This window comes from Felis catus, chromosome B2 (genome assembly GCF_018350175.1).
Source record: "Felis catus isolate Fca126 chromosome B2, F.catus_Fca126_mat1.0, whole genome shotgun sequence".
In the NCBI taxonomy this organism is placed as follows: domain Eukaryota; kingdom Metazoa; phylum Chordata; class Mammalia; order Carnivora; family Felidae; genus Felis; species Felis catus.
In genome coordinates this window covers 145,298,474-145,312,353 of record NC_058372.1, presented here as the reverse complement: position 1 = coordinate 145,312,353, position 13,880 = coordinate 145,298,474, and the positions used below count along the sequence as shown (strand labels likewise).

At 41.1% G+C, this 13,880-nt stretch overlaps 1 protein-coding gene across 4 annotated transcripts in view; it reads left to right on the top strand.

Annotated features, from left to right (window-relative positions):
- The window catches only part of PRKN (parkin RBR E3 ubiquitin protein ligase), a 1,341,418-nt gene that overhangs the window by 421,448 nt on the left and 906,090 nt on the right, over positions 1-13,880 (top strand). For all 4 annotated transcript variants that reach the window (XM_019831462.3, XM_045058626.1, XM_045058625.1 and 1 more), the window contains exon 3: positions 8,452-8,683. In XM_019831462.3, coding sequence (XP_019687021.3) covers positions 8,452-8,683 — 232 coding nt within the window. The remainder of the gene's footprint in view (positions 1-8,451; positions 8,684-13,880) is intronic.

Here is a 13,880-nt window from a genome sequence, read left to right as displayed (position 1 = left end):
GTGATGAAAGAAAAAGAAAGAAAGAAAGAAAGAAAGAAAGAAAGAAAGAAAGAAAGAAAGAAAGAAAGAAAGAAAGGCAGGCAGCATAGGGCAGATGAGTAAATTGGGAAGGGGGTGGGGCAGACAGGAAGACAGGGGAGATGAGGGGAGAACATCCAAAGACCATCAGATTCTTTTAGAAAGTAGAAATATGTGAGGGATGAAGAGAGGGAAACCAGAAACAAATTGCAGGATAAAATGGCCAACATTTTTTTAGGGCCTGGCAATGAATAAATGCCAAAAAAGGATTTAAAGATGTTTTTGTCCTTATCAGGTTATCTTGTTTTTCTTGAAATGGCCTCATTGCTGCAAAATATCTTCTCTCCACATTGTAAACAAAATCTCTTTGGCAGCAATCAATTTTGCAATGAATTTTGGGAAGAGAGAAAACGCAGTGAGAGAGAGGTATCATAGGAAATGGGTTCAGGACAGTTTGCATGCTTTGTACTTTTTCCTAGGGTTGTATCAACTAGGAAAAAATTTCTATAGGAAGGAGATATGATACAAAATGGACTATTGTTCAGGATTCATCTGACCGCCATACATGCCTGAGAAGGAGAGTGTGTGAGCGCTGTGCCCCACCCTCCCCATGAATGCGATAAAGCGTATGCATGAGTTGTAAAAACTAATGTAACTCTGTTGGAAAACTCCATGTATATGTATCTTAACTGTTTATAATATTTATCATAACTAGTCATAGAACATTTAAAGAAACGACACTCGGAAGTGCTTTTTGTAAAGCTTACAATATAAAACGTAATTTAATTTGGTTTAATGGGTGTAGGACCAGGTGGCCTGTGTATCTAGGGAAGGGCATGCATGGACCCAGGGAACCCCAGACCTCACCTGTGCATACAGGACTCACATCTACCTGCGGTAAATCATCTACTACACAGCTCCCTGGTAGCGAAGGCCATCAATTCCCGTTTGTCCCCTTCGTCTCCTGTTGGATCCTAATGAGCAGCAAAATGGTCCCAGGCCCTGGGTGGGAGGGGCGTGGGGAGCATGGCTCCGACCCTCCCTGGCTAATTAGCATGGGGCTAATTGACCTTTCACATCAATTGTGTTCCTCAGCCTTCAGCAACAAGAGAAGGGGCCTTTCATTATCTCTATGTGGCGTAATATCTTTGATTCTAATGAAAACCAGTCATAAGAAATGTGAGATAAATTCAAAGCATAAATCGCAAAATATCCATCTTCTACAAATCTCTCTAAAAAAAATGAAAGCTCAGGTTGAAGGAACAGTTTTTATTCTCGTCCAATTAATATAAATTGGCATTTAGTGTTCGCTGAAGGGGACTGAGGGAACTGGAGTTCAAGGGAAACAAACCCGTGGGAACGATTCCTTTCTGGTTATTCTGACTCTCCTCTGAACATCTCTGGGCTCGCACTGCTTCGTCCATGTCGTTGCCTTGTTAGCTGTGACCATACAAAACATTTCTCAACCATTACACCTAAAAATATCTTTAACTTCCTGAATAATTGCCGTTTTGTCTTTCTCCGACACAGAAAATCCTTTTATTAAAAACTTGTACAGAAACATGTTTGTGAAAAGTTATTATCAGGAGAAGCAACTAAAAAGCATTCTGAACTTTTAACGGCAAAAGAAAGGGAAATCTGAATTGTTTAAAAAAGTGTTTCTTTTTTATTGAGATAATTTAGGTCAGATCATCTAAGAAAGACCTCTTTCGTGTCAAAACAATTTTTAAAATGAAAATATGATAACAACATTGACTATTAAATTAGGAAATCTTTTATCTGATAATTCTTGGCTGACCATATTATTGCTTTTCTGAAGGAAAAAAATGTGTGTGGTTAAAAATGCAGATGAAAATCAGAGATTTTTCAGCCTTTAAAATGTAAAGTTGGTACACAATAGGACAGCCTTCCCGTTGAAATCATTTAGGCGTTTTTATAGGATGAAAATAGAGCTTAGAAGACTAGAGAGAAGCTAACATGACTAATTGGTAGAGTATGCCCACGAGTGTGGATTGGTCAGTATGCCCACGAGCGTGGATTGGTCAGTGTGCCCACCAGTGTGGATTGGTCAGTGTGCCCACCAGTGTGGATTGGTCAGTATGCCCACGAGTGTGGATTGGTCAGTGTGCCCACCAGTGTGGATTGGTTAGTATGCCCACGAGCGTGGATTGGTCAGTGTGCCCACCAGTGTGGATTGGTCAGTATGCCGACTGGTGTGGATTGGTCAGTATGCCCACAAGCGTGGATTGGTCAGTGTGCCAACCAGTGTGGATTGGTCAGTATGCCGACCGGTGTGGATTGGTCAGTATGCCCACGAGCGTGGATTGGTCAGTGTGCCAACCAGTGTGGATTGGTCAGTGTGCCCACCAGTGTGGATTGGTCAGTATGCCCACGAGTGTGGATTGGTCAGTGTGCCCACCAGTGTGGATTGGTTAGTATGCCCATGAGTGTGGATTGGTTAGTGTGCCCACCAGTGTGGATTGGTCAGTATGCTGACCAGTGTGGATTGGTCAGTATGCCCACGAGCGTGGATTGGTCTGTGTGCCCACCAGTGTGGATTGGTCAGTATGCCCATACAAATAAACCTGCAGGACGTTGTGTCCAACACGCCTGCCCATTTCCTGACTTCAGAGAGGTGGGGAAGCAGAATATTTGAATAGTTCAAAGCAGATTATTTGCAAAAGCACTGGGTTTAAAGCCAGAAAACATGGCCTACAGAGCTGGCTCCTTCATTTCCCAATTATGTGTCTAATTTGAGTGAGTCACTCAAGCCATGCGAAAGTTTCCTCACCTCCGAAGTGGCTGCCACACTTGACGTGTGCTTCACAAGGTCACCGAGTCATTCAACAAACCCAGGTGGGGCTGGTCTCTGTAGTAGCCAGCTCAGCATTAGAGAGATGCAGTGTCTTTTCTTGAGGCTAGCACTGCTTGGTGATGGAGAGAAACACATAGGAAAGTAGGTGCAATACAGAGTGGTCAGTGCTGTCTTCTCGGGGGCTTGGGACCCCAAGGAGCGTTGAGTTGCCTGCCGCTACTGGCCTTCTGGGACAGAGACTAACTGTTGCCAGGTGACCTTCACTCCAGTTCTTTACGTGCTTTGACGACTCCTGTGTAACTGGCACTGGTCCTTACTTTCATCATTACCTTGTTATCTTGTTTGTTTTTAATCAGATCCGCCCATACTCTCTTTTGCATCCTCCTTTGACTCAGTTCCAGTGGGGCTGTCTTCTAAGGCTTCTGGGTGTCTGGCTTTCCTCCCAATCATTCCTTTGTATCTGGGGCTTGTCCATACAGCTTCCAAACCCTGTTCTTCACGATGGCCCTTGTGCTCTCGTCCTGCTCTGTCTGCCCCATACACCACCCGCTTCTCAGCAGCCACACTGTGGAGTTTAGGGGAGCCAGAGAAGGATAAGGGGGAATCCTCAGCCTGGGTTTCTACCTGGGCTTCACACTTAGGAGCTGGGTGACATTGAACCTGTCGTGAAGGCTCCCTTTCATCTTCTGTCAGGTGTGATCGAATTGAACAGCCAGTAAAATAAAGAGCTTTATTTGTGCGGCCATACATCTGGATTTCCCGAAACATACTTGGGGATGGTAACAGCACCTCCCTCCAAGGACTCTGGGAACACTAAACAACTTACTGCATCAAAAACCTTGCAATGCAGTCTGGAGGCCATTTAGAGCTCAAAGATATCGTGCACTTACTCATTTTACTTGTATTAATATAATTGTTATTGCTATAGAAGATGAAAGCACTTCGTTAATAGTGTGACATTTTTGACTTTTTGAAGCGCATAATTATTTATTTTAGAGATTGTCTGTCTAACCCTTCTCTGTGTGTTTGGGAAACATTCCAATAACTTTTCAATCCCCAGGAATTTTCTTGTTCGAATATACTTGTTTTTACATGGTCTCAAAGGTTAAGACTATTTTGAAAATCATTAGCAGGTTTTTCAAGTTTTGCTTATTTCCAGTGTTCTAAGGGGATCACCAGACTTCCAAATATTTGAATCCTAACTGCATGTCAGCAAAGCGACTCCTTTTTGGAAAAAGAAAAATACACCAACTCCTTGGATATTGTTGAATAACGGCCAACTGGGTGAGAGTTGGTCATTGGTTGCCAAACAATTCCCATAGATGTTTTGTTAATACTGGGGTATCTCCAAATCACAGGTCGTGTAGAGAATGTCCAAGATACAGATGTCTCAGTTCCCGGTGGGACCACAGCTCCATTTGACAGCATAATAGCAAGCCCACTTGAACAAATTAACTACTTTGTTCATCAACACTAAACAACCTATGTCACCTTTCTTGTTGAATTAGTAAGTTATAACAAAACACAAATGAAATGTGTTTCCTGTTTGTGAGGCGATATTCTATTTATTGAGAAAACGAAGATAAAGTAGACATTGTTTTTGTCCTGAGGAAATTTAAAGCCATGTTGGAGAACTCTGCTGTCTTCCCACTGAAAATCTCGACCTCCCGAAGCTGAGGAATTTTTTGTATACTGCAAGAACTAGATATTATTTTGGGCTTTAGAGTGGCTAGATCACTAAACTTTATCCCTAGAATGTGTTGTTAATGAGGTTTTGAACTGAACCAGTGTGATGGTGCATTTATACCGTCTGGCAAAGGGACTGCTTTCTGAGATCCACACTGGTTTTTATAACAAGTCAAAGAATTAAGCAATTATTGATTTCAGAACCAAGGATGGAGACTGAGGGAAATATGTTCTATACATATCACTGTAACTACTGAAATCTGTTCGGGGTCTTCCTATCCCCTTTCCAGCTCTACCCTGAGCATTCGAAAAATCTGGATTTGAAAGGAAAATCTCAGTATTTGGATTTCTTCCATATTTGTCAAATTTTAGCAGACTCTGAGAATTTACTGAGGTTCTTCATATGTTTTATGGCATCTGAGCATATAGTGAGATGTATATATATGCATATATATGCATACACATATATATGCATATATATATCTAGTGATATATATACATATATGTGCATACACACACACACACACACACACACACACACACAGTTCACAGGAAGCCGGAATGCTGCCAGAGTGATGGTCACATCTATAGCATCTGCTTATTCTACCTTCTGTGCCCATTTTCCAAGTGGGACTGTGTGAGTGGCACAGCCTAATAGGATTTGGAAGCTTTATGGATGTACAAGATAAGGGACAAATCCTGTTTAGTTTTCAAAATTCCTAAATGGTGATACAATACTAACAACTCTGTATTGACTTATTGCTGTGCATTGGGTCTGTTCTTCTGTTTCCTCAAATCTTCAGAGTAGTCTTCAAAGTTGGTGATATTACTGCCAATGACAGATGTAGAAACTAGTGCTTAGGGAGGAAAAGTAATTTGCCAAAAATTATACAGCAAATAAATTGCATCTATTTGGCTTTAAATTACACGTTCTTTCTTCCATAGCCTTCTGGTTCCCCAGGGAGCACTTTAGGGATTGAGCTTATGACTATTTATATTTGTTCATTCATTTTTGTTTCCTAGCCCATCCCTCACCTTTTCCATTCACAGGCATACTTTCTAAATCTGCTAGGTTCAAAGTGCTGTGTGAAGCATTCTGGTAAGTAAAACTATAAACATGACCCAGTTGCTGTTCTCAAGAAGTTCTACATTTAGTCTGAAGATCACAGACACAAGCACACGCGCGCACGCGTGCGCGTGCGCTCGCGCACACACACACACACACACACACACACACACACACACACAAATACTGCCCAAGCTGTGACCACTGCTATAAGAAGAGCATGGCAGGCAGATTTCTGGCATTGAGATGAGGAAGAAAGGCATTACTTTTATCTGAGAGGATCACATAAGTCCTGAACTTAGACAGAGGAATTCTATCCGACTGAATTCTTGAGCCTCCTTGAAAAGAACACACTAGAGATAAAAGCCTCAGGGGATGTTGGCATACTGATTCTCCGCTGTTTCTCCTTGTGGCAAAGCTCCTGCCCCACATGCCCACTCAAGTGTACTCCAGCTCTTGATGTTGGTTTATTTGAAATAACCCAGGCTAAAGGCCATATACAGTTCCTAGAGTTCTAGCTGAACACGGCGGCCATGATGAATAGTGATAGAATGTCTGTTAGTCCAATTAGAATGGAAAATAGATACTGTCAGCTATTACTGCCTGATGAACAACCACAAAATCTCAGTGCCGTGCATTGATAAACATCTCCTTCAGGTCAGCTGGGGGCCTGCAGGGCCAGCCTGCATCCAGCTGGAAGGCTGTGCCCAAGCTGTGGGTACTGCTGCACTTGGGTGAAAACTGCCCAAGGGTGCTCTATTGCTGGCCCCAGCAGTGGTGCAGATACATTTCAAGGCCCTGGTTCAATCATGTTGGGCAAAGCCAATCATGCTACTGAGCCCAACTCAAGGACAGGAGGAGAGATGAGAGTGAATAGCTCTGATGAGAAACCTAATCTATCATGTATACAGTGAAGGAGAGGGAAAGGAGATAAAATCATAAGGCAGGTGGTCCAGAGAGGAGAAAAGTCTAAACACACCTGAAGATGGTGATGAGCTGTCAGATTCTTTTTAACAGTTGATAGTGAGACATCTTAAAAGATTATGTAGCATACCCCAGAAACTTGCACATAATGGATTATAGGGAGAGATGGGAGGTCAGGGAGCAATTGCAGAGCTCCTATGATGATGAAGGGCTAAAATGGGGAGATGACAATTAGGAAGTAAGGGAGCGGAAGATGTGAAGGGTATTTCTAAGTCCTTGCTGGATGTAAGGGAAGGGCGGAGGAGCTCAAGGTGGTGATTCTACCAAAGCCATTAGAAGACACAGGAGGATAATCAGAGCTGCAGGGGGGCAGGGAGGGCTTGACGCTAGATACCATGGGGGAGGGCGGTGCTTTGACAGAAATGGAGTAGTTACGTGGGGGCAGGCCAAGGGGGCAGAGATTGATGACCCAGTGACCACTGCTGAGTAGGAGCAGTCCTGACACACAGAGCTGTGAGGACAGATGGCAGGGAGAGTGAGTGTGTCCCCATGGCAGTGGTTCAGAACCCAGGATGGGGAAGAGGTAGGAATGGGATTCAGGACCCGGGGTGGTCACCTGGTGACTTTCTGAGTCCACAACTGTGTGGCTGCAGGAAATGCTGACACATGGTGGGTGTCACTCTTAAACGTTTGCTGGTGCAATGGTGGAACACTGGAGGGGGGCAGGGGGCCAGTTCTGATTGTTATTAGTATCGCTGTGTTTGCATGGGTGTCCTTTGAACATTGATTGCTATGATGAGAGAGTGACAGCGGGTAGTTTGTAGATATCGAAATTTGGGGGTCTTCTCTGCAGACAGATGAGTGACTTTCTATCCAGTAGCTATTCTATTTTTTTTTAAGTTTATTTATTTATTTTGAGAGAGAGAGAGAGAGAGAGAGAGCGAGAGAGAGAGCGAGTGCACAGGGTAGGGACATACAGAGAGGGAGACAGAGAATCCCAAGCAGGCTCTGCACTGTCAATGCAGAGCCAGATGCAGGGCTTAAACTCAGGAACCATGAGATCATGACCTGAGGCGAAATAAAAAATCAGACCCTTAACCCACTGAGCCACCCAGGTGCCCCCTCCATTAGGTATTCTGAGACCTGGCTTTGATCTCAGGTAGTCTAGTTTTTGTCCTAGTAAATTAGCTGACGTCTAACTTTAATTCTACTAAATTTTCAAGTCTCCTGTTCATACACATCAATATATTGACGCAGAACATTTTTGCAAATGGTCACTGATGTTAATTGTGAAATTGGCAGAAACAGTGGATGACTGCTGGGGTGGCCTGGGTCTGCCGTTCCCCTGCTTCCCCATCACCGTGCTTATGTGTTTGCCGGTGACATGGGGGTGCGTGTGGAGTCTATCATAAACACAGTAATTTTAAATTGTAGAGAAAGATGCCCTGTAATTGACAATAACCAACTCTCTGAGCTTTTGTGAATGGAGACAAATGCAAGTATTTATATCTGATAGTTGTGAGGACACATCACTTCTGAAATAAGCCAGTTTTAAAAGAATACTGCTTTTCACTGTGCTGCTGTATGCAGTGCGGTTGCTTTTTGTCCTGCTACATTTCATGTCTCTTTGGATATTACCCTAGTTTTCTATCGCCCTGTTCCCTTTATCCCCACATTTCGGTTTGTGGCCCCAGTACAGTGTTGTGTGTGGAACACACACACGCGTGAGTTCTGTCGCCCTGATGACAGGAGAAGTGTATCTAACGTGATCAGTCACACATGGCTGTTTTCTTAAGTTCCGTGATTTCGTGCAGCCTTGGACCTAAACAGATTTTAGAGTCTTTCGCGTACTCTGGGACGGAGGACAAGGTGAACCTTGCTTGGCATTTTAAGTTAATATTGGTCTAACGTTCTGGTCTGTTTCTGCCTTGCTCCCACATAGAGCTGTGACCTGGACCAGCAGAGCATCGTTCATGTTGTGCTGAGACCCTGGAGAAAAGGCCCAGAAAGGGAAGGAGGTGATGGCCCACAAAACGCCCTGGAGGGCTCGAGGAGAGAGCCCGAGAGCTTGACCCGTGTGGACCTCAGCAGCTCGGTCCTCCCTGCGCACTCGGTGGGTCTGGCTGTGATCCTGAATAATGACCGTGAGGAGACCCTGCCAGCTGGAAGGCCAGGTAATTGTACAGACTCAGTCTATGGCTAGTAGAGCACTTTGTGTAGCAGGTCTCCACAGAGAAGGGCCTCAACACGTGCATAGTTGGTTCATGGTAAGTTCTAGATTACTGGAGGGAGACATCGCTGGGAGGACGGTACTTGGCCATAAAATTTGAGATGAATACATTTAATAAATGCAATAAAACAGGGTTTTCAGGTCGAGAATGAAGGTGAGGGATGGAGGAGACGTCAGGACCATGATAATAGCATTTTACTTTATTTTTATTTATTTTGAGAAACTAGGAGTGGGGTGGAAATGTGATGTATTGTGCTTGGGTCAGAATATGTGATGAAGGTGCATGTATGTCCTTCTCAACGTTTGCCTCCCTTTTCTATTTCTTATTTCCCTAAAATACATTTTGGTTTATTATGTTTCTGATGATGTAGAGAAATTTTAAAAAGCAGAAAGAGAAGTATAGAGGCAATTCTAGTCATTTGCAGGTGCCAAGGCAACCCATTACAATGTCAATAACACCCTTTGTGTGAAAGGGTGTTCCTTCTGTCTACGTAGCAACCCATTTCAAAAGTGCTTTTATTTAGCAAGGATGGCAATTCCTTTGTTATTTTGACAATATTAATGTGTCTCCCTTAGTCCTCTGTTTTCCAATCTAAATAGTCAAAGGTATATCAGGATTATTTTTGACTATGTGTGACAGAAAACACAGAATGATAACTGATTTTATAAGTTATATGTGCATTTCTCTCTCACGTACAGTGAGTGAGGACATAGGCAGTTCGAGGCCGTTGTGGATTTCACAGTGTCAGAGAGTTCAGGAACTAGCAAGGTGGAGGCCTAAAATAATATGAAATGTCTCCTGCTAATTTCACTAAGTAAAATTTAACAAAGTTTAAAAAATCATAGATGAGATTATAAAAAGAAAAAATTTCCAAGGACAAGTGAAAAAGTAGACATAGCAGTTATCTTTGTATAGAGGAATGGATAAACCCAGAATTTAGGTGCATGAGCTGATACCCTGGTGGCCATCAGGAGGTTGTTCAGGGGAGGAAGGCTGTCCTTTACATACACTGAGCACTTAGCAGAATGAAAAAATATATATATGTGGAGGAAACTGAGATACATCTAAACCTTTGCAGTTCCTGTGTGATCCAGAATGGGAAGTTAATATAAGTATCAGACTCAGATTTATGGTGTGCGTGATGTATATGATTGGTTTCCCCTAAAACTTGAGAAAATAAAACAACAATTTGAAACAGAACACAAAACACATGTATGTTATGTTAATTAAAGCATACGAACAATAGAAACCTAAATCAGAAAACAAACATAATAGAAAAATATAGCTATTAAATAAAATATAATTTTAGCTACTGGAATTAAAAAAAAATCCTCAGTGGATGGGTTAAAACACCAAGTTAGTCAATGCCAAAGAGAGAATTTGTGAACTGCAAGATAGATACGAGGGAATTTTCCATAATGTGGTATAGATTAAAAGGTAAAACAATGCTTTTCAGAGACTAGGGGTTTAGAACGAGATGGCTAGACATATTTCTGATAGAAATTTCATCATAGGAGAATACAGAATGGAAGAGAGACAGTTTAATAAGAGAATGACTGAGAATCCTGATTCAAGAGTACACGGTCCCTAGCATGATAAAACAAAACAAAGCAAAAACAAACAAACAGACAAAAAAACCTCCACACAGTTGGTCTTAATCAAGATAAACAAAAATAAATTCACTTTATAAAGAAAGTAAAAGACTAGGGGTACCTGGTGGCTCAGTCAGTTAAGCATCTGACTGGCTCAGGTAATGATCTCACGTCCATAGGTTCGTGCCCTGCGTTGAGCTCTGTGCTGACAGCTCAGAGCCTGGAGCCTGCTTCAGATTCTGTGTCTCTCTGTCTGCCCCTCTCCTGCTCACGCTCTGTCTCTGTCTCTCTCTAAAAATAAATAAACATTTAAAAATTTTTTTTAAAGTAAAGAAAGTAAAAGAACAAGGAAAAAGAGATCTTAAAATCAAATGAAGAAAATAGATTACTTGCAATGCAGTAATAATTTGAATCGATCCTGGCAGAAATAATGGAAGAAAAATGACAGTGGAGTCATATCAAATGACTGAGGAGGATATACTTGTTAACTTAGAATTCTAAACCTAAAATACCTTACAAAATTATTGCTTAAAAGTGAGAAGCAAATAAAGACGCTTTCAGACAAACAGAGTATTTGTACTCAAGTCTGAAAGAATGTTATTCACAACAGGGAGGGGTGGTTTGAACCCAGGGTGACCAAAAGAGATATAAGAGACGATGCTCAGAAAATACAAGGGTAAAAATGGATCAGTCTAAATGAACATTGATATAAAAAATAACATTGATTAGTTTGATGGGTACAAAAACAGGAGGAACCGAAGTAGTAGATAAAATGACATTTAGGAGAAAACAGTGATCAATTAACATGGAAATACATTCAAGATCTCATTAATGATCAGAGAAATTAATATTCCAACAATATTGTATCGCTGCAGCCTACCTGATGGGCCAATATTTAAAAGTTTGACAATACCAAGTATTGGTTAGGATTTAGGGCAGAAAGTGCTTTGGTACATGATGATAAGGATGTTAATTGATTCAGCCATCATAGAGAGCAATGCACAGCTTCACAGTCATTAATGGATTTCCAGATATGCATTTTCTAGAACTCAGAGTAGTGAGGAGACACCCATGTAGATGACCATCATGGGACCCCTGAAGTTTGTGAATAAAGAGAAATGACATAGCTGGGGCATCTGGTTGGCTCAGTCGGTGAAACGTCTGACTCTTGGTTCTGGCTCAGGTCATTATGTGAGTGCAGAGCCTGCTTGGGATTCTTCCCTCTCTCTCTGCCCCTCCCCTGCTCATGCATGAGCCACAGGTGTATGTTCTCTCTTTCTCAAAAAAAAAAAAAAAATTAAAAACTTAAAAAAAAAGAAATGACATAGCTGTCTTTAAATAGGAGGATGGATAAATAATTAATGCTGTATTCTTATAATGGGTTGTAAATTGCAAATAATGTTCAGTAAGATACAGTTGATGCAAAATTTCAAAACATAAGGTCCAAAACATTTACATCTATTGTTTAGCAGGGTAACCAAATAATGTACTTTGCCCAAGCAGGATATATTTGAGAGTTAAAATATACATTAAATATAATTAAACTATATATTTATATACCTTTGAAATATTTATTTATGGGTCAACAAATTGGATTCATTATGTTAGCAAAAAATGAACTGGTTATTTAGTATGATTTTCAAAAATATTTTTTTTCAAAAATTAAAAAGATTATGTTCTTTAGAGCAAGATCAAACCTTTATATTTATCATCTGAACATTAATAATATTAGTAGAATAATTATCCTTTGTACTTATTCACACACTTCAATCAGTTTAATGTATCTGACTGTACCATCTCATCAGTGGTATTTACCTAAAGACTAAAAGCAAATCTTATGGTTTCTTCTTATTATAAAATTGCTTTTAGTCTTCTTCAGTTTTATTTAATGATGAATACATTTGGCACTATTGTTACCTTCAATTTATGTCTTTCTAGACCATAATCCTTTTAGCTAAGAAAATATTCTTTTACCATAGGGATTTAGATACCAGTAGGCTCTCAGAAAATTCTACAAAATATTTAACATCCACTTCATATTTTTAATTGAAATGTGTAATTCTTTCAACCCAAACAAGAGATTAAATAAGCTTTTATTAATGTATGCAATATTGAAAATGCCAACACCACCATAGTTGGAGCCTTCAGATTATTGTATGCTCCATGATGAGACTGTTTAGTTAGACTTCCCACATCAACCTCCATCAGTTACATCTGACTTCTCTCTGATCATCTTGTTCTCATTAGCCCACTGACTGGTGGCCTGTTACCTGTGTGCATTTTTCAGGGCTGGGGACTGGCCAATGTACCACTTGTGGATGCACCAGGTAAATGGCAGGGGTGGCATCCTTATGGGATTCTCCCCTCCCCCTGCCCTGGCCCCAGACCAGGAATGAGCTCTGCTGGAACCCTGCATGCTGTGTGTGAGGGGCATGTGCTAGTTTTGTAGAATCTGGAAAGGATAGGGAAAGGAGAGATGGGTTGTCCCAGGTCAACTTTAAGACTTAACTCTGTGTTAAACTTAAAATTGAACTACAAAAAGTCATCCCTTCATCTTCAGACCTGGGAAGAATCATCTCCTTTTCAGAAGTCTTATACCTTCTACAGGTATAAGACTTATATACAGGTTCTCAGCATATACTCCTTCTTATTGAAGACAGGACGTCCATCTAGTTCATTATAGTTTCCCCCAACATCTCCTAGAAGACTGATGACAGATGTTTACTAAATTATTTAAAATGGTCAATGTAGTAAGGCATACATCATAATTTCTATATATTTAACTTTTAGAATTAATGCCTTATTTAATTATTTGACAACACTTTTTAAAATACCTTGGTAATTTCAGTATTCATATGAATTTAGTCTCTTGATTGGGATTCTTTGGAACAACTGTGGGCAAACCGTGCGCTTACATGATTATTTTTCTTTGCTAAAAAAGACAGTGTAGAGTTTCTAGAACAATGATTCACTCCAGTGTGCAGAAGAGTCACCTGTGGATGCTCATTCCCTGCTATTTTAGAACTAATTCTAATTCAGGTGGGTGGGAGAAAGGCCCAGAAATCCTGGGCTGACCACACTCGGAGAAACTATGCCTGATAGAAGAGGTTTTCCAACCTTACAACTGTGGGTCCTGCCTAGTGGCCTCAACTAGGTGGGAGGAAGGAGGCAGGTCGGGGGAAGACAGTGGACAAACCAAGCCAACCCATGGCAGCCAAGCACAGTCTCTTATTTATCAGTTTTACATATAACCCATCTATAGCATGTTTCATTTTGGGAAAAGAAAATCCCTTGTTACAGCGTGTTTGAAAAACTCTGCCTCAAAGAAAGAAATTTAAGAGAAATAAACCAACTTTGTTCTTGTTTCTAAGGTGTTCAAATCAGAGAAGGAAGAATTTAGGTGCTGGCTGAACTCAGGAGGGTTTTAAAGGGTGAATAGCTGGGCGGTAGCGACAAAAGTAGCTGAAACAAATCTGAACTTCCAGAAACCCTGGAAGGTGTTTTTTAGGTATTTAAAGATGGCAAAAGATAATGGATTAATATGAGAG